Source organism: Gouania willdenowi, chromosome 3 (assembly GCF_900634775.1).
Source record: "Gouania willdenowi chromosome 3, fGouWil2.1, whole genome shotgun sequence".
In the NCBI taxonomy this organism is placed as follows: Eukaryota; Metazoa; Chordata; class Actinopteri; order Blenniiformes; family Gobiesocidae; genus Gouania; species Gouania willdenowi.
Window position 1 is genome coordinate 17,605,520 of NC_041046.1, and position 20,430 is coordinate 17,625,949.

General features: G+C 37.2%; 1 protein-coding gene across 6 annotated transcripts in view; it reads left to right on the forward strand.

The window, feature by feature from the left end:
* The window catches only part of shf (Src homology 2 domain containing F), a 140,860-nt gene that overhangs the window by 117,647 nt on the left and 2,783 nt on the right, over positions 1–20,430 (forward strand). For all 6 annotated transcript variants that reach the window (XM_028435678.1, XM_028435661.1, XM_028435687.1 and 3 more), the window contains 2 exons: positions 6,835–7,009; positions 7,093–7,212. In XM_028435678.1, coding sequence (XP_028291479.1) covers positions 6,835–7,009; positions 7,093–7,212 — 295 coding nt within the window. The remainder of the gene's footprint in view (positions 1–6,834; positions 7,010–7,092; positions 7,213–20,430) is intronic.

Genomic DNA, 20,430 nt, shown 5'->3' on the forward strand with positions numbered 1-20,430 from the left:
GTCACCATCTGACTGACATTTCAATCTGATACACAGATTCCATTCCCTCGGCTTTACGAGCAACAATCCTGATAACGCTCACAGATGCCCTCACACACATCTCCCTGGATGCCCTTGTGTGTTTATGTGCCAACAAATGAATGCACGTCCATGCATGTTTTCATCCTCGCCTTAAGCTGGTCTCTTTGTTCCCCGTCTGCCAAGTCCAATCTTCCATCAACAATGTCTCAGAATTAGATTTGGTACACCGTTGCGAGCCACAGTTTTGGTATATTGGAGGTGGGTTTTTAAGATGGCTGGCGAACAAAGAAAACCCAAGGAAATAAAATGGCAGCTTTTTTTTTGTTGGGTTCAGAGGCTCTCGGGGTTAATACTCATCTTGTAGAACTGCCAGCAGAGAAACCATAGCTTTGACAGAAAAGGTTGATGGGTTGAGCTCTGCCCAGAGTGGCCACTCAAGCCATTCTGGGTGGTGAAGGGGAAAAAAAATGGTTTAATCAAGGTCAAATAAAGGAACCTATTGTTGAATCAGGGGGAAATGTCTGAATTAGTGTGGCACAGAATGAATGGTAGAAATGGGAAGAGCTGAGGTCAGGCTGATGGTGCTGTAGATAAAATACAGAGAGAGAGAATGTGTGCAAGGGAAAAGCCAAGATTGATCCTTGTGTAGTGGTTTCAGGTTCCTGCTTTTATATTCTGTGTGAATAGAGAAATTAGCAGATGTGAAAAGAACACTGATATATCCTACTAAAGTACAAGTACTGTTACTTGAATGAAATTGTACCCAAGTACATGTAAGTCATACATAAAATACTGAAGTACAAGTAAAAAGTAGCACATTTAAATAGTACTCAAAGTAAAAGTTACTAGATACTTTCACCCCCCCATGTTTATTTTTAACCCCTTCCACATTTCCCCTTCTGGGACCTTGTGATGTCTGCAGAAAGTGCAAGAAGTCGTACATTTCAGTCTTTCGTCTTGTTTCTCATAGCCATGATACTTATGGCTCCTCCATATGTGTAGTCATGTTGCCAGGAAAGGCCCTGGAACATTTTATCAAAATATATGAAATGTAGCTGTCACACATTTCTAATACACACGTTCACTGCAACCTATGGATCTGTCCATCTGGGATCCACTAATTAGGGAAATACTTTCCCTTATTCTTTTAAACTCAAACTTTTTTCATGCATAATAGTTTAAATGTAAAGCTAATTATAGTCCAGATATGTAGTTTACCTATAGGTAAACTGCATTTATTAATTTGTTGTCCCCCTCCACAAAATATGAAAGAGAGATATAGGTTTGAGCTCCGTCCGTCTGTCTGTCTGTCCGAGTTAAAGGGGACAGCTTTTCTCAGAAACTGTTTAAGATAGGATAACCACATTTGGTGTGTGGCTTCAGGGTATCAATACCTTGATGGAGTTCGAAAATGAGAAGCAAGCAATTATTTTTTCCGGAGTTATTGCCCTTGTTCCATTTTTTTTTTACTCTGAGGTATCTTCAAAGGTGACAGCTTTTCTTAGAAAAAGTTGAAGATAGTAATTTTATATTCTGATGTGATAATATTTTCTTATGTACACATCTAAGTTAGAATAAGAGCCTTTAGGAAAAGGTTGTGAGTTTTAATGAGAACCAATCTGGCGGGGGATGTTGATGACTGTCTTCTTGTTGGTAATAAATCTTGCCACGGTTCCCTTGCATACAGTAAACATCTCATCTATAAAGTTAAAAAGGAAGAAACCAAATGTTGCACAATTGGAACTTAATTTATTTTTTTCAAAGGCATCTGTATAAAAGGTTTGTCAGAATGAACAATTATTTAAAAAAATAAGATAACACCAATATAGCTACAGTATAGCTACATTTATTAACTCTAAAACTGAGAAAATATCCTCCATTCAATGATGTTTTTGGCACACTTAAGTACAAGAAACATTACTGATTTACATAGAAATACACTCAAAAAAGTACAAGTACCCATAAAACCAACTCAATTAAAGTAATTTGAGTATTTTTAATCAAGTACTTACATCCCTGGAAATTAGGATATTCAAAGTCAATTTTCTATAAATATATTGTATGCGATACAATGTAAAGTGTCAAAGTTTGTTAGTAAGAAACATGGTGATCATGATCGGACAACCAGGAATAGTTGACATAACAGATCAGAGCTGTTATTTACTCCCTCTCACCATCTATCATAGACATTCCTGTTCACATCGTTTTCTGCATTTTTTTTCCTTCGAAAAACTGGCAAATGGTTTCTGAACACAGAAAAGGACAGGTAAAGTTAGAGCGATAGAGTGAAAGTATAGGAAGAGGGAAGGATCAAAAGAGAGACGTTAAAGGAGCGAGAGAGAGATGAAGGAGTGGACTCATGCAAACAGGAAGAGAGACTGAACAGGAGAAGAATGTTGGGATCTGTCAGCTTTGACAGCAGCTGAGTAGAGCAAACATGCATCTCCAGTGTCCCCCTTGGTCAGTTTCCATGGAAACCTAATTTCTCACTCATTTACTGTACATTCATGTGACTTGTGTTGCTCCACCAGCAGTAGGGACATACTACAAATGGGCAGTATGTCAGAGAGGGGGGGTGATACAGGAGCATCATTTGGAACATACTGTAAGGCTGGAACATGTGAAGCTTTTTCATCGTCTCACCGACGTCTTTGGTAGTTGTTGTACAACGGTTAAATATGACCGTCTCTATTATGGAACAAGACAAAACAAAAAATAGATCAAGATTAGACTCCTTTGATATAGTCTGAAGACTTCAGATTTATAGAAAAGCATCAATTAGCTCAGGACCAAAAGGTTCACCTATAGGAGAACGTGAGGAGGTAAAGGGGAGCCCCTGGTGGTCAAAGCCCACACAGCTACAGTCTGTTAAAGCCCACATCAGTGCTTTCCAAACTTTATTGCCCTGTGTACTCCCTTTGCATTTTGATCTAACTATCCTCTCCATAATGTCATATGCTTTTTCATTTGTGGAACAGCAGTGTGCTCTCCTGAACCCCTAACTGTGTCTCAAGCATTGGTTCTCTAAGGCTTACCCTACACATTCAAAACAATGAGTGGATTTTAAAGTGATGTTTTTTTTGTTTTTTTTTTTTTAATACCATGGAACTTTTATGTGATTACTTCAATTGTAAGAAAAAAAAAGTAATTATTGTCTCCTATTGTCAGAAGTGTGATAAAATGGCCTCTATTGCATAACAATCCTTTTTCAATGAATTGTAATTTATTTTATTGAGCAATTTATCTGTTTGTTTGTGGTTTTTCCAATAACCACCCATTTCCCAATTATTACTTTCAAAAATGAAAACGGTTTTCGGAAGTGCGTGTGTGTGCGTGCGTGTGCGTGTGTGTGTGTGTGCGCGTGTGTGTACGATAACTTGAAGAGCTATGAATGGATTTTGATGAAAATTTTCAGGATAATGGGTATGTTGATAATGGGTAAAGGAACAGCTGATTACATTTTGGTGATGTTCTGGCGACCAAAATAATAAATACATATATATATATATATATATATATATATATATATATATATATATATATATATATATATATATATCTGAGCTCAAACATGATCAGAAACTAATTCTAGAAAAAAAATTTCTTTGGGGTCACTAGACATTTTTGATATGAAAATAGGGTCAAGATCCACAAAAGGTTGAGAACCACTGCATTAAACACTTGTTTACAAAATGAGATTCTTTATCACTTGTTTATTACATTTCTATAGTTGTTTTTAATTAGTTTTCTAAGCAAAAGATTGTAGTCAAAGGGGGGACTTGGATTCAGAAATAAGAGAAAAGGGGGTACTCGGGCCAAACAAGTTTGAGAACCACTGGACCAACTACATGGTTTACCATGTGACAATCTCAGAGACTTCTTGTGGATTCAGTTGTATTACATTTTTCATTTTTTGTCTGTAATTATTTCAGAGGTTGTGTGTTCTGTGTAATTTATTTAAGATAATAGTTTTATGACCAGAGATTGCATAAGAACAAAAACATAGACTGTAAAATGATCCAATCCCAGAAAGTTGTGATCTGGTTGTAACTAGGGCTGAACGTTAAAATTGCATTTGCGATGATATCGCAATATCATAAAATTAGATTTTTCTAATCGCAAAGGCTGCCATGTTTTGTCCTGTTAAGTTCAGAGAGTGTTTAAGAAGTGCAGTCCACATGTTCACATGTTTCATGAAACGTGAAGTTAAATGTGTTGAAGAGGTAAAGCCACAGATTTGTTTGCTTTATTGTTGTAATCTGTGCTTTTCAAATGCATATTTTACATTTATTTAAAGTTTACATAAATCTGAAATTGTTTATTATGAAACAGATTGATTTATTGCTCGTGTTCATTGAAAAATACATAACAAGAGGCCCTTGAAAAAATAATCGCAATATTGAGGAAATAAATCGCAATTGGATTACTTTCCAAAATCGTTCAGCCCGAGTTGTTACTTTATTTCATTATTCAACTGCATTCCTATTGTATTTCTGAATATTGGCATGTGTTAATGTTGTGTTAGTCGATAGATCCAGCTTTGTCTGTAAACATCATTCAGCGTTTTTAACCTTTCCCTGAACTGACTCATCTTTGTTGACTTGTTCTCCTAAACGGAATCATTCACACTGACATTGTTTGAAGTCTGCATGAGACGGGAGCCCATGAGAAGCGTCACACGCTGTAACTCAACACCGTGTCTAGACCAGCATTAGATCCTTCTTCTCCATCACGGTGTTGTTGAGATCACAGTGCCTCTCCGTCTGGATAACGCGCTCCATGTTAAGCCTGGGTAATTAAACACGAGATGCAAGATCGACCAATAGTGACAGAGGTGCAGACAGTGTGTTGTGGTGCTGTGTTTCATACTACATTAATCCTTTCAATCAGAGCTGCTGCTCTGGTGTGTTAATATTACACCGCCAACAACCTCCAACAAAAACTCGACACGGTTGATGTGAGAAGCCGCCCCTCTGTTATTGCTTGGGAAGCGTGTCATTGCCTCTAAATAGTTTTTTCCAAAGCTAGGGATGTTTTGACATCAATTATAGTGATGGATGACGGAGGAAAACACACGCAGGGATGGCAGCCACTTAAACCTGAATGGTTGTACTTCTTCTTCTTCTTCTTCTGTGGACATTTGTAACCTTTTGTACAAAAACAGAAAATCCACATCTGTGAGTTAATATTATATCACCTTTGTTCCCGTGTTTGCGTTCGTCAACAAATGTCTCCTCCGTGTGTTGGCGTTTGACCTTGGCCTGTCATGACATGAGCCATAGCATCCCATCCAACATTTCAGTGTGAGTTTGCCAACAGAGCTTGTTCTGGGAAAGACACACACGCGCACACACACACACACACTGAAGGCTCGGGAGTTTGTTTTCAGTTTCTGTATGAGGTTTGTGTGTGTTTTGTCACAGGAATGTGGGACTGAACTGATTTATACTGCTTTCACTGTGTGCCTTCAGTTGGACTGTGTGTGTTTGTGCATGTGTTTGTGTGCGCGGGTGTGTGCGTGCGTGTGTGCGTGTAAAAGCACAACCTCATTTTGACTTTTCTCCCATTGCTTAAATAGATGTTCTACAGATTCATGAAGCATTAATTCATGCTGTAACCTTTCCTACTTCCTGTGAAGCACACTAGCATCTGTCACATGACCTTATCCTTACATCCTCTTAGAGCAGGGGTTCTCAACTTTGGGGTCACTGGGAGAAGGTCCGTTTTTCTGCGACGACACTAAACTTTCCATATTTTTAACCTATTTTCATCCCTTTTTCTTGCCAATGCCTTTTCTGCACATTTTTCCTCTTGTTTTTTCGGCAATTATGAACCCTTTCCACCACTTTTTTTTACCTAATGTTGCATATGTTCACCCATTATTGTCACTTTTAACCTCTTTTCACCATATTTCATGCTTATTTTTGCAGTTTTAATCACAATCACGAGTTGTCATGCCCATCAGTAAAAGTAATTGTTCCAATATTTACACAATGAACCCTTTTCACCACTGTTTCTGTCTGTTTTTGATGACTTTAATTTGACTTTTTACCAATTTCTGTGCTTTTTAAAATCCCATTTTACCACATTTGCCACTAATTTTGGTCACTTTTAACCCATTTCTGATGGAAAAAAACAAAAAAAACCCCCAAGGATTTACATCTTTAAGATAATAATAATAATAATAATAATAATAATAATAATAATAATAATAATAATAATAATAATGCATCAGTTTTATATAGCGCTTTTTTGGACACTCAGTCACTTTACAGAATTAAAGGATTATTCTTTCACTCCACACTTAGTGGTGGTAAGCTACTGTTGTAGCCACCACCAACACTCACTCACACACTACATTCATACTAGGCAATGTGGGTAAAGTGCCTTGCCCAAGGGCACAATGACAGATACCACTGGGGTGACTGTATACTATGGCTCAAATAATATTAAAGGTTCCTGGATAACAGTGGAAATTTATTCAGATCAATGAATAAATGTGTTTATCACAGATTCATAGAACAATGGACCATCATTTTGCTGACTTTATGGATGGACCCCAAATATCTCTCCTCTTTATTCCCACTTATAGATGACCCTGTCTCCACATGACTGTTCTTCAGTGTTCATGTCTGTGTTAAACTACATTCAGATACAGTGGGGGTCCCCATTCACCTTTATTTTGGGGGTCGAGGGCTGAAAAAGTTGAAAACCACTGTCTCAGAGTGCATTCACGTTCTTATTATTATTATTTGAGCTGAACACACGTGTTTGTAGAATGAATTGGTTTGAGTAAAATGTGATTTCTTACAGTCCAGTTTGAAGGTGTGGAGAAGGCACGAATGTCACCTACGAAGGAGGGAAAAAGCCGCCCGCTGCAGCGACACTCCAGTAACTGCCTGGTGAACACCAAAATGACGTCCCTCGACCACTCCAACTCCTCACTGGGAGAGCGCATTGATCCCAGCATGCCACTGGAAAGCCAGTTGTGAGTCACATCCTAGTTCTGTTGTTTTTTACTGGGTAATTCTAACCTGTATATCTAATTATTTATCCTCTCTCTTGCTGCAGTTGGTACCACGGAGCCATCAGTCGAGTAGATGCAGAGTCTTTGCTCAGACTGTGTAAGGAGGCCAGCTACCTTGTTAGGAACAGTGAGACCAGCAAGAACGACTACTCCCTCTCCCTTAAGTAAGAGCAGCACTAATGCATAAAATTATACCTGTGCAGAAAATGCAATAAGTTATCGTCATTTGTACAACTTAACTTCCCCCAAAAAGTATTTTTTTAATAGCAATTTATTTGTTTATTGGATCCCCATTAGAAGATCCCCCACAGACAAAAATTAAAGACAGTTAAAATTATACATAAAATACACAAATAAAAAAATACATGATTGGTAAAAAAAAAAAAATAATAATAATATTTTAAAGGATTTTTAAGTATGTGTAAAGTTGGCATGTTTTTTAGGTCCCTAGGCAATTTGTTCCATAAGTGAAAAGCGACAAAAACAAAAAAAAGTAAAGTTGTAAATAGTTGGTATTAGGACGATTGATGACTAATAGTTGGACTTTGAAGAAAGTTGAGTATTGCACAAGTGGATATGATGGGAGCATTTGATCATTTCTTGAAATATACTCGGTTTGCTAGTAAAGATAATATGAATGATCATTTAAAAAAAAAACAAAAGAGAGAGAATGAAAGAAAGAAAAGAAAAATCACTGATTATTAAATGTAATATTAGGACGATCATTTTTCTATCAGATAAATCCACCATGAAGGCCAACACTGTGAGTAAAAGGTTGAAATTGCAGCTCGAAAGTTTTTTTTTTATTACCACTGTAAACACTCTCATTGACATTGACAGAAAAGTTTTGTGCATTGCATTGTGGGATGTGGAGTCCCATAAACGAATGCATATGTGTTTATACCTCATCCTTACAATCATTTCTTGTTTTTTTTCCTCCAGACCAGGAGGACAGTGATTCGCTCGACACCACTTTAGTTGTTTCAAGCTTCCCAGTGATATCACCTCACTATGTGAGACATCACATTCAGATCTTTCCGTCTAAACCCAAAAACAAACATCCACCATTGTTTTGCTGCAACTTTCAATTCGTCCAAACACCGGAAACATGTTGGGAAGTTACATTGGCAGAGTTTTTTGGTACAAAACACAATAAATTATGATAAGAATGAATTAAAAACATTTCTATGCATCCGTCAACCAGACTACGCATCCCACAATGCAATGCCCAAAACCTTCACAACAATGTCAGTAAGAGTGTTTACAGTGGAAATCAAAAACGTTTCCGAGCATCTTTTTTTTTTCGAACAAATGATCTTCGATTTATTGATCTATGAGGCCCACTATTTAAACATAATAGTACAGATATAAAGTGCGTGTAACTAATAAAGTGACTCAAGTAAACCAACCATTAGAAATGGCCAAGTAAACAAAAGAAGTGTTTAGTGAGTTAAGCACTTCAGACCAGGATGTATGTAAAGCTCAGCTTTTTAAAATGCGTTGCTTTCCTAAAATAGACATTTTGCTTTTTAAGGTTTGCTGATATTAAACTCATATTCACATACAAACCCATCCCAAACTGGCCCAATTCTATATCAAGTCTATAAAAAGGAGAAAGTATTTATTTATTTTTTGCAACAACACCAAAAGTAACAACAGCAGAAACAGTATGTGCACTGTTTATCTCAGTGTTCCATGGGGCCCTTTTTATCTTTGAGCACCTGTCCCTGCAGAGATCTGTGCTCACTGTGTGGGATTCTTCTTCAATCAAAAGAGCTTTTCACACAGATGATACAGAGCTCTTGGCCACACAGGGAAGCTGTGGCTCTGTATGCTGAAGTGTATGGGTTCTTAGTGAATATTCCTTAGACATACCAGCCTGTCATTGTCCAATCTCATCACATCTCTGAAGCTAAGCAGGTCTGGGCCTGGTTAGTAGTTTGATGGGAAACCACTGAGAATACCAGGTGTCACAGTGGGGAACAGTCACTTCAGTGGTATCTGTTCACCCACATTGCCTAGTATGAATGTGTGAGTGAGTGTTGGTGGTGGGCGCCGATGGCACAATATGGCAGCCTTGCTTCTATCAGTCTGCCCCAGGGCAGCTGTGGCTACATTAGTAGCTTCCCACCACTGTGTTTGGAGTGAAAGAATAATGCACATTTCTATGAAAAAGCACTATATAAAATCCAATGCATTATTATTATTATTAGTATTATTGTCCCCTGCCACAAAGTGTGGAAAGGTGGATATAGGTTTGAGCTCCGTCCTTGCGTCCGTCCGTCTGAATCCTGTTTAAAACAGGATAACCAAATTTGGTGTGTGGCTTCAGGGTATCAATACCTTGATGGAGTTCGAAAATGAGAAGCGTGCAATTAGTTTTTGCCCTTGTTTTTTTTACTTTGTTCGAGGTATCTTCAAAAGGGGGCAGCTTTTCTTAGAAACCGTTTAAGATAGTTAGAAAATATTATCACATCAGAATATAAAATTAGCTATTTCTACATCTAAGCTCTTAGATTTAGGACATTTAGGAAAATGTTGTGAGTTATAAACACAGTGAAACTTCTGACTACAAATAAAGAGACCTATATTAGCTTGGTTCTTGCTCTGTGATCCATATTGCACTGTTGATATAGGGCCCTTAGCTTTATGAAACTATATCCCAGGGTTCTCGCCAGCGCTGTTGAGCGTAGGGGCTCCCTACGGTGTCATTTTGCTCTTTTACGTAGTGGTGATTAAAAAAGGAAAAAACAATAGAAAAGCCCCCTACGTTGGTCGAAACACACTGTAGGGGGGATTTTCTGTTTTTTTTTTTTTCCTTTTTTAATCAGTACCGTTGTAACAATTGTTGCACACTTGGACTTCCAGGCGTCCACGGATTGTTTTAACTTTTTTTAATCTTCATAACCGATAAACACATACATCAGCCCTACCATCTATTTAATACAGGATGCTCTCGTCTTTACCTGAGGACCCCTGCATAACTGTGGTGCCTGTGTGCATCCTTTGGTTGGTAACTGTAATCATTACCCAGTACAAACAGTGCTTCAACCAGACATAGCGTGTAGCATCACATGAAGCTGCTTGTCATGTTTATAACTCACTACGGAACATTCTACATGCCCGCGCATGGATGTGAATACGGTCGGGTAAAAACTCGTTATTTGGGTGGAACGGGTTTGAGCCGTGTTCTGTCGAGCTCAGGCCGTATTAGGGTTTTATTTTGGCCCGATTAAAGCTCTACTGTGTGCATCCTCTACTTTGTAAACCATAATCACCGTCCAATAGAAATGGTATGCTTCATAATCTCAAAATGAATGACTTGGGGGGCCGTGTTCATAACAGTCCCAATATTACTGCAGGTTCCACATAATACCTAATTAAAATCACTCTTTTCAATAAAATGTTATTCCTTGTCTCTCCAGTGTCTGTGAGTATTTATTAGTGGAGGACATACTGTATACCAAGCATGAGTAACTCTCTAACTACATTCTAAGGATTGACCCATAACGATTTTTTGGGGCCGATTTCAATTTTTTTCCATCAGCCTGAGCCGATACTACTTTTGGTCCCTCAGTTTACATCATAAAAATTAAACAATGATGATTAATGGTACGAGTCTCATTTTTTTTTTTGTAAAAGGAACATTTATAGAAATGAACATAGGTGAGGCAGAACGACAACCAGTAAAAAGTATTTAACAAATATTAAAAACCGGTGTTGTAGAACAAGAACAAGTAAAACATATTTCTGCTCTCTGTAAATAATGCGGGCATCGGCCAATGCCGATACACGTAAAAAACGCAAAAATCGGCCGATGTATCGGTCTATCACTACTACATTCATCATGACCCTTCACCAATACAACAAATCATCACTTTTGGCTTTAAAGTAAGGCAGTAACAAAGATTAATATACTATATATGTATATAAGTATATATACTGTATATTTTAGCTTTACTTCCCAAAATTTGGCCATCAGAGGGTTAAACATTTGAAAATGTTATGGGATGGATGTGTACAGGTCCCCCTACAACACTCGCGCACCTTGCGATCCCCTTATGCCCTGAACAATTCCTGGTGAGAATAACACTACGTTGTTATCTCAGTGCAGCCATTACATTATCTCTATACAGAGAGCTTCTATTTGAAGCACTGTATTTTAGCATGAGTGACATGGACACTAAATACACGATACCAATTATCAGAGCAGCCACACATGCTTCCTAAAGTAGTACACATTGTCTATGTGTGTCACCGTCCCATCAGTGCTGACTATCTTTTCTGTATGCTAATGATACCTTGTCCTCCACCTGACCTTTGTAACCTTTACGGCAGCGTCAGCCTCTTGATTTGCTGACATCTTCACAACTGGGTTTATGATGCCCTGTCTTAGTGACTTCTTATTCCCATCACATCACGCAAAGGCTGCACTGGGATTGGTGTAGTCTGAGCTGATGTTTATTGGAGGTAAACACAGTCACATCTCTGTCCTCGATAGGTAATACAATTAGATTTTACCAGGCACCATTGCAACCGTGTTAGAAACCATGTGTTATTAATAATAAATAAACTGCCCAAAACTAACTATGGACAAATATATTTACATGTTACCTGTTTTCTATATTTGAGAAATATTCAAGTTTGCCATTATTGGTTAAAAAATCAGCTAAAATGAAACAATTTCAAGTAAAGTGAGAAAATGTTCATAAAACAAAGCTGGCTCCAGGCTTCCATCTATTAGCCTGGAAATATACAGTAACTTTGTTTCTGTGCTTGTCCCGTTCCTTTCATGTTGCTTGTACTGACATCCTGTCTATTCTATCACCCACTCACCTGTTTAAGCTTCTGGAAGTGCATCTTTTTTACCTCACAGCTTGACATTAAGTCACAAAAATGGGTTGAATGCAAACGTGCTACCTCGTTTAGGTAAAAAGAGAAAATGTAAATTTGCATGAATTGTAATTTTCTGTAGTTCAGACGAAGCCTTATATAAGTTTAGAAGTAATTGTCCAATACAATGGAGAGAAACAATCAATGCATTGATTTTTCTACCAGTTTTGACTCTTTGTAGATCAGAAATAGGCAAAACATTTGGCCACAATAGGATTTAAAACGGATCATTCCGAAGATGAGGTGAAAATGAAATAAAGTCTGAAAATGTGAAACTGATTTTTCTTGGAGAACACGTAAAAGTGCTTAGGTTAAAAAAATAAAAAATAAACAAACCTCATCATAACAATCCTCTTTTCCAGATATTGGCAGTTATCTGGATCAGTGATCCTGATCACGGTTCCATGATCATTCACACTTAGAGGCTTGGAAGACATTTTTATTCCCATCAATAACAACACAATAGGAACAAATGTAAGGGCACTCCTAGTCTTTTGAAGAAATTGCCATGAAATTCGCAGTCCGGATCCTATTTGGACAAAACTCAGTCAAATGTATTGAAGATCAATCAATTGCGAACTGCGATATGAATTTTGGTAATTTTGCCGATAGAGGCATAGGGATTTTTCATTTTCTCATACAGATCTAGAATCAATATATTGATCCAAATCCCCTTCAAAATGTTACGTAATCTTCCATGGCATAAAGTGTATTTTTTGTTAGAAACTTTGTCAAAATCCGTTTAGTACTTTTGAGGCAATCCTGCTAACAAATAAACGAACAAAATTGCTGGTGAAAACATTAACTCTTGGACTTCCCTAGCCTGGCGATAAGCCACACCTACTTCCTTACTTTTTGTCAGAAAATGGGTGTGGTAATACCGCCGTTCCTCATTTTCGAAAGAAACCGAGCCAATCAGAGACAAACAGAAACAACGTCATATCTCCTGCTCTAAGCAGTGTCAAAACAAACATGGTGTCCAACATGGAGAAGACGTTCAGAGGTGTGCTATGCTCTGTGTTAAAAAACCTGCATATATCGTTGAAACCACAACAAAAAGAGAATATAAAACCATCCCTCCAGACTTTGCTGCAGAAAGACAGACGCTCCGAACCTCCTTATAACACACTGTATTCCTGTTGTTTCACGTCTAATATGCCAGTAATCATTTTTAAGTAGAACTAACTCTGTCAATGTATTCCGCGTCACGTTTTCCCGGAAAGCAGTGGTCATGTGACCAGGTACGTCACGTTCTGTGATATGTTTGCGAAAAAAAAATGTTTTTGCGACACATTTCAATATCAAAACTTCTGAAATTCCTTTATACATTTATTGCACTATTTAGATTTTACGCATTTCCAAGGGTAATGGAAACTCAATTTAACATAACTACATTACAGAAAAACATGAATGCGAGAATGATTTGTCGAAAATCGAGAAAAAACAGCTAGCAGAGGAAAGTGTATACACATGTAGCAGAGGTGTAAACTTTAAAAAAAATCTTTCTTAAAATCTTTCCCTCTGCAGTTTTGTGTAGACATGATATTTTATTTTGATGGCATGATTTGTGAGCTTCAGCCCCCAGGGTTAACAGAACATCATCCCGTTCAGGCGTAGACACACATCAGTGTGTGATTGGCAGCAGTGACGGGCGCCTCCAGATTGCAGGCTGTAGGTGAATCACGGTTCAAGCTCCTGACACAAGCCCATCTCCCCTCCGCTGCCACCCAAAAATTGTGGAAACCTGAGGTGAATATCCTCCGTGTCAGAAGGTTGCTGAAAAATGTATGGGGCCAGAAGGTGGCACGAATGTATATTGCATTATTGATAGACAGGCGATGTGGAGACCTCTGTCCCCCAGAGTCCTGCTGCCTGACTGAAAGTCCTTTTTTCCTGTTTTGCCCTGCTAACCTCGCTTCTTACTGTTCCACTCCCACTCCCACTCCCACTCCCACCCCCACCCCGCCACCAATCATCCTCTTCCCTTTTTTCTAATCTTTGAAGATACAAAACCTCTCAGGTGTTTGAAACACATTAAGTCTCTCAGGGCTCCGGCCCTCATGAGAGAGGACTGCCCGCCATGTTCCCAAAGGCTGATTGCACAGATTGTCAAGGACGAAAATCAATCCAAAAGCATCTGTTTGATGTCAAAGCACACACAGAGTTACAAAACAGCCCACTCGACGTCAGCCCATAATCCCATTTCATGTGAGACAGAATAGCAAACAACTGCACAACCATCTGAGGAAAAGGAAATAGATGTGACATTTGGGGGAATGTTCTGTTTTTTAATTCTTTCCTCTTGCTTAGTCAAAGGAAACTCACTTTCTCTTTATACAGTTATTTTTTTATGCTCTTTTTTATTATATGCTATTCTCCCCTTGGTTCCTTTCTGCTGTTCCCCTCAGAGGTCGCCACAGTGAACGCTCCAATGATTTGCATGGTTTTAATGTATGCAATTGATTAAGAAAATCTCAAATCAGAGTTTGTTAATAATGATATTAACCATTTTTATAAGCTCAGGTTTTTGTCACTAAATAATGATGTAAAATGCATGCATTTAAGCTCATATCTTATTGTGCAATCAAATATATGCATTGAAAATATCCTTTCAGGACTAAACTTAAAAATTGTCCAAAATTAGAATTTGATTTGTATTTGGCCTTATCCTAATATCCCATAAAGTGCTGATGAAGCTATAATGTAATGAGCTGTGAATAGAAACAGGAGATGTTGAAGAAAATGTTCCATTAAACCTGCAACTATATATAATTTTTTTTTTTATTTTATTACCTTTATTTCGCCAGTAATTCCTTTCAGATAAATCTCTTTTTTGTGGCATAGTAAAAAAAAAAAAAAAAAAAAAATTGCATGCAAAGATTATGAAAGTGCATTTTTTTTGGTATTATTCAGTAAACTAGGAAAACCACTGTTCCTAACAGCAGTTTCAGTTTTGACAGAAATGGCAGCAGTTGAGGAAGTGCGCTCGACATAGTGTAACCAATTTGTCACTCATAAAAACATCACCATGGCAGCCTTCACTCTGTCCCACGTACAGTGTGTGGCTGAAACCACTACACACACACACACACACACACACACACACACACACACACACACACACACACACACACACACACACACACACACACAGTAGCTAAGTTAGTCTGATATTTAGGAGCATAAAACAGAACAAATACAGAAAAAGCACTGACTGCAGATAAATTATTGCAGGAATTACATCATCTGTACTGAGCTACTGATACTAATCATTTATAATTGTAATTTTGTAATTGATAATTAATTACAATTATGGACTAATTATAATAGTAACTGTAATTGAAAATATCTGTTGCTGTTGTAATCATAACTGAATTGTAATTGAGTTCAGATCATTGACTTTGTAATTGTAATTAGCATGGAAGTTCTATTACAAAAAACTACAATTTAATTTAAAGTTCTGTTAACAATAATAGTAGTTAACAATTATCAAAATATGTTTCTCCACTACATTTCAGTTCTCTTGATTATCTTTTTAAAATAAATAATAATAATAATAATGCATAAATTTTATATAGCGCTTTTTTTGGACACTCAAAGTCGCTTTACAGAATTAAGGGATTATTATTTCACTCCACACTTAGTGGTGGTAAGCTACTGTTGTAGCCACAGCTGCCCTGGGGCAGACTGACGGAAGCGAGGCTGCCATAGTGCGCCATCAGCCCCTATGACCACCACCAACACTCACTCACACACTACATTCATACTAGGCAATGTGGGTAAAGTGCCTTGCCCAAGGACACAATGACAGATACCAATGGAAATTGAGGGGTACAGTGACAGAAAAAAGGCTCAGATGCTCACACCAAAGACATTAATACCAATATTTGTATTGATTATGAAGCCTAACAATGTAACTAAGAGATGTGGAACATGTTAGACGATAGATCATATTTTTAGTGCATTTTACAGCTGATTTAAGACATGAGTCAAAGTGACCTGTTAGCATGAGAGATGCTAACAGAAAGCTAACACAGGAGGAACCTCACCTTTTATGGGGTTATTTATTAATGGCTCAGTAATTGTGATTAATTGAATTTGAACTTTAGCAATTGAGAATGTAATTGTAATTGACTGACAGGATAAAAATAAAAATAATAATTTTAATTGTTATTGGAAAAAATGCTGGTTACTGTAATCATAAATTAGTTGTAATTGAACATGGATAACTGAAGACGTAATTGCACTTGAAAAATGTAATTGACCCCATCATCGAAGGTTACAATGCCAGTGATTGTTCCAACAAAAGCTTGTTTAAATTGACATCATATAATATTGTATGATTCTACAATACTGTAAAATGTTGTCACATTTCAGCCAAGTATGGTTATTTTTTTTTTTTTTTTTTTTTTTTTTTTTTTTTTTTTTTTTATTTTTTTTAAAGGATTTTTTTTTTTGGCTCTAGTGGCCTTTATATGACAGTTGCTTGACAGGAAAGGGGGTCAGAGAGAGCAGGGAATGACACGCAGGAAAGGGTCCCAGGCCGGGAATCGAACCTGGACCCGCTGCAGGTGAGGAACTATAGCCTCTGTACATGGGGCGGGCGCTCTACCCACTGAGCTAAACACCACCCCAAGTATGGTTATTTTTGCAGAGAACAGCTTTTTCTAGTGTCAGGCATTAATAACACCGAAAGTATCATTTATTAACAATCCAATATAGTGGAAGTGCAGATAAGCTGTCAAATCCTAGTCATGATGCTGATGGAAAACCTGCCCGACACGATGAATCCTGATTGGACGAGAGAAAAAAGGCCACAAACAACAGGATATGATAACAGCAAAACGACATAATGGCATCATGTTTATATTGTCTGTGGGGACGCTTTGTGGCCCCTGCACAACCGCAACAAGATAAGAAGCTCTGAAGGGCAACCTGAACGTGAGCGAGAGAAAAACTACATGTGTTTGTGCCGGAGGACTAATCATTTATAATATAGCTCTTAATTTGTGTCAACTCGTCAGGATTCTCTGCAATGACATGTTGCAACGCTTAAATCAGAAACCAAAGAAAAATATCTTCACACGTTTCTTTCGCTCTCTGATCTCGAATGATATACCAATCACACTAATCTTAAAAACAGGTATCTAATCACGGGACATAAACGTGCTACTTTTCTCAATGTACGTCCCCAAACTGAACCCTGTACCGCTGTCTTATCTCCTTCCTGGGCTTTTTTTCACGGTGCAATAGGGAGAAAACACATCCTCCGGCTTCACACATGCAATTACCAGATAAGTAGAGAAAGGACTCGGTCACGTTTAAGGTGCCTACAGCCAGGTTTATGCTGCTGTTCTCTGCAGATAATGAGCATTACAAGAAACACATGCATATACTGTATCTCTCTGAGACTGTACTTAGTCACTCTGGAGAAATGAGAAAATCCTGTTTTTTCCTCTTTCGTCCCCTCATTTGCATCGACGACTTATTTGTGAGCGGAAAGATTGATCAAGTATAAAAACAATGATGTGGGATAAAGAATGCTAACCTCATCATGTTCTGATGTTTTTCATTATGTTTCATTTTGATCAAAAAAAACAAATGAGCTTTTCCTGTTGATGGAGTAAATACATGTGGTATACATATAATATATAAATATATTGATAGTAAAATGATAATGAAAATAAAGATATAAAGAATAATAGAATTTCTGTCACTGCTTCAGGATTAATTGTAATTATTATTATTATTATTGCTGTTGTTGTTATTACCAGTTGTAGTAGTAGTAGTAATAATAATAATATTAATAATCATTAAAAGTGTGATGTAATTATAATATTACTGATAATATAAATATAATGAATATATACAATTCAATAAATATATTGATATCAATAATAATAATAATCACAAAAGGTGTGATGTAATAATAATATTATCATTACATGATAATCATTAATGATAATATTATTGATAATATAATATAAATATAATGAATATATAAAATATATTGATATTGATAATAATAGTACGATGATGATGATGATGATGATGATGATTACAATAATAGTAAGATATAATATAATTCATGTCACTGCTTCAGGACAGACCAAGTTTATTTTATCTTAATTGTAGTTATTATTATGAATAAAAATATTATTGATAAGAAACAATCTTTAATCCTGTGATTTAGAAATAGTTTTGTTAATCCTCCTGCTTAAGCTTATCGTTGTGTTGCTTAAAAATGTTTTGTTTTTTTCTCACCTTCCTCATCTAAAATCTTTCTTAAAGTGGGAAAATTAAAACATGGATGTAGTTCTGGTAGAATCACAGGGGGAGCTTTTAATTATGTGTGTTTATTGCTGTACCGTAAGTGATTTATCCTGTGGGCTTTGGCTCGGCCCTGCCCAACACCTTAAGCAAGCTGCCTTTTAGCCTCATCCCCAGACAGGTCCAAACACATAGCAGCTAATCCAGCTTTGAGAACACGCTCACATCCTGTCAGGAGCTGCTGCTGTGCCCATAACTGCTGAGGGGCTGCCACGGAGGGTTAATCTGCTGAGTGTGTCATAAATTGAGGCTTTTAGTGTTTCTGAGTTAGTTAAAAAGCTGTACTGGGAATGTGGCTCTGAGGATGGAAGTCTCTAATCTTCCTGTGTACAGCGTTGTGGTGCACTGGTTTGGGCCACATGGAAATATCTCAAGTTTACTATCAAAATGTATCCATATTTTATTTTTATTGTTCCTCCATCGTCTGTAATTTATCTTGAAAATGATTGGATATGATTCCCCCCATGGTGTTGCATTGCTGGATTTCTTCAATGGAATGTATTTTCTGTTCATTCTGAAACTTTAAAATGAAAGTCAAACAAAATCCAAAAAATATTAAGATTTTTTTTACTTGTACATAAGAAAACATATCCACACCTAAAAAATAAGAAATATACCTTTTACATAGGGCATCCACTTTGATCTGCTGATATGTTTTGACAGTCAACTGCCAGTCTTCATCAGAGGCTTCTGCTGATCGCTTTGATGTTTCCTTTGAAGTTTCCTTGACTTCCGCGTAGTAATTCCAGCAAGATTCTAGCATGTTAAGGTTTCGTTTATTCAGACAACTGAATAAATGAAGTGGCCCGATCCGAGCACTTTTAATACGACTTTTAAAAATGCTTGCATCAGGCCAAGCGTTGTATCAACAGAAAGGTCCGGTCCTCCAGAGTACGAATATGTGGTTTTTGGATATAGTCTGAAATGGGCCCGCTGGGGGCTCCTGAAGGTCAGTGTTTTCCTCCAGGATAACCTCTATTGATCCGGAGTATTTTATTTTGAAAATAATCCCCTCTATTACCATTGTGTTGTGTTGTGTTGTGTTGTGTTGTGTTGTGTTGTTCATCTAGTATTGTTCTAATCACCCCAACAACATGGTATCTGGCCTGTTTTCTGGAGTTTAGCCCTCTGAAAAGTCACTTTCAGTGCGCTCCTAAAAACAGGCTGTTTTTTGGGCCTTTATACATGTGTGTTTATCACGGCAGCAGGGGAGTAAATAATTAACAGTCTTCCTTCTCCTCCTCACTCGTCTGACCACAGGATTAGTTCATTAAAGATAGTCCATTGTTTTGTCCGGTCACATTGGGGCGCAAATAGGGATGTAACGATTAATTGTAAGGCAGTTAAAAATCAATTCATAGGTATCAAGGTTCATATCGATACTATTTATCCTTCTCTTGTCCAGAAGCGTAGGCGGCGAGCAGAATCGCCTACTACTCTTAAACATGTTCATAAATGATTCCTTACCCCTTTAGCACCGAAAGAATATCTGTATTACGTGAATATCTGTAAAAGTCATGTTTTTCTATTAGCTCTGTCTGCTAGCGCATAGCATCTCTTCTTCACTGTTAGAATAGCTACATGCCAACTGACCACTGGGTTACCAGCGCCCTCTGCTGGTCCAAACAAATATCTGATGCAAATACAGTGCAGACTGTTTTTTTTTTTTTTTTTAAGTCCAATTGTTTAGGCACAAAATACATTATTAGTTGCACTTTTAAAATGAAAAGGAACTATTATGCAGTTTTGCATTGTTTACTATAGAACCAGAATTTAAATGAATAGGCTTCTTCTTCATTTGTATTATTCCTTTATTTATTTCATTCAGAATTTATTTTTAGTTAAATTGCATTGTTTTGAATAGTTTATTAAGGGATTCTTTTGACAATGAAAAATAAAAGGAAAATAGTACAGTATTTTCTAGTTTTTTCCCAAAAAAATATAGGAATATTTTTCAGTCATCATTTGTCTACGATCCCATTTTGTAAAATAAATCGTCAGAGAATCGTATCGTGAACCCAGTATCGTGAATCAAATCGTATCGGGAGTTGAGTGAATTGTTACATCCCTAGTAGCAAACAACTCACATCATCCCATAAAGGTGAAATGAGGTGGTGTAACGGCTAATAAATATGAAACTGATTGTGAGCGTTCACGCT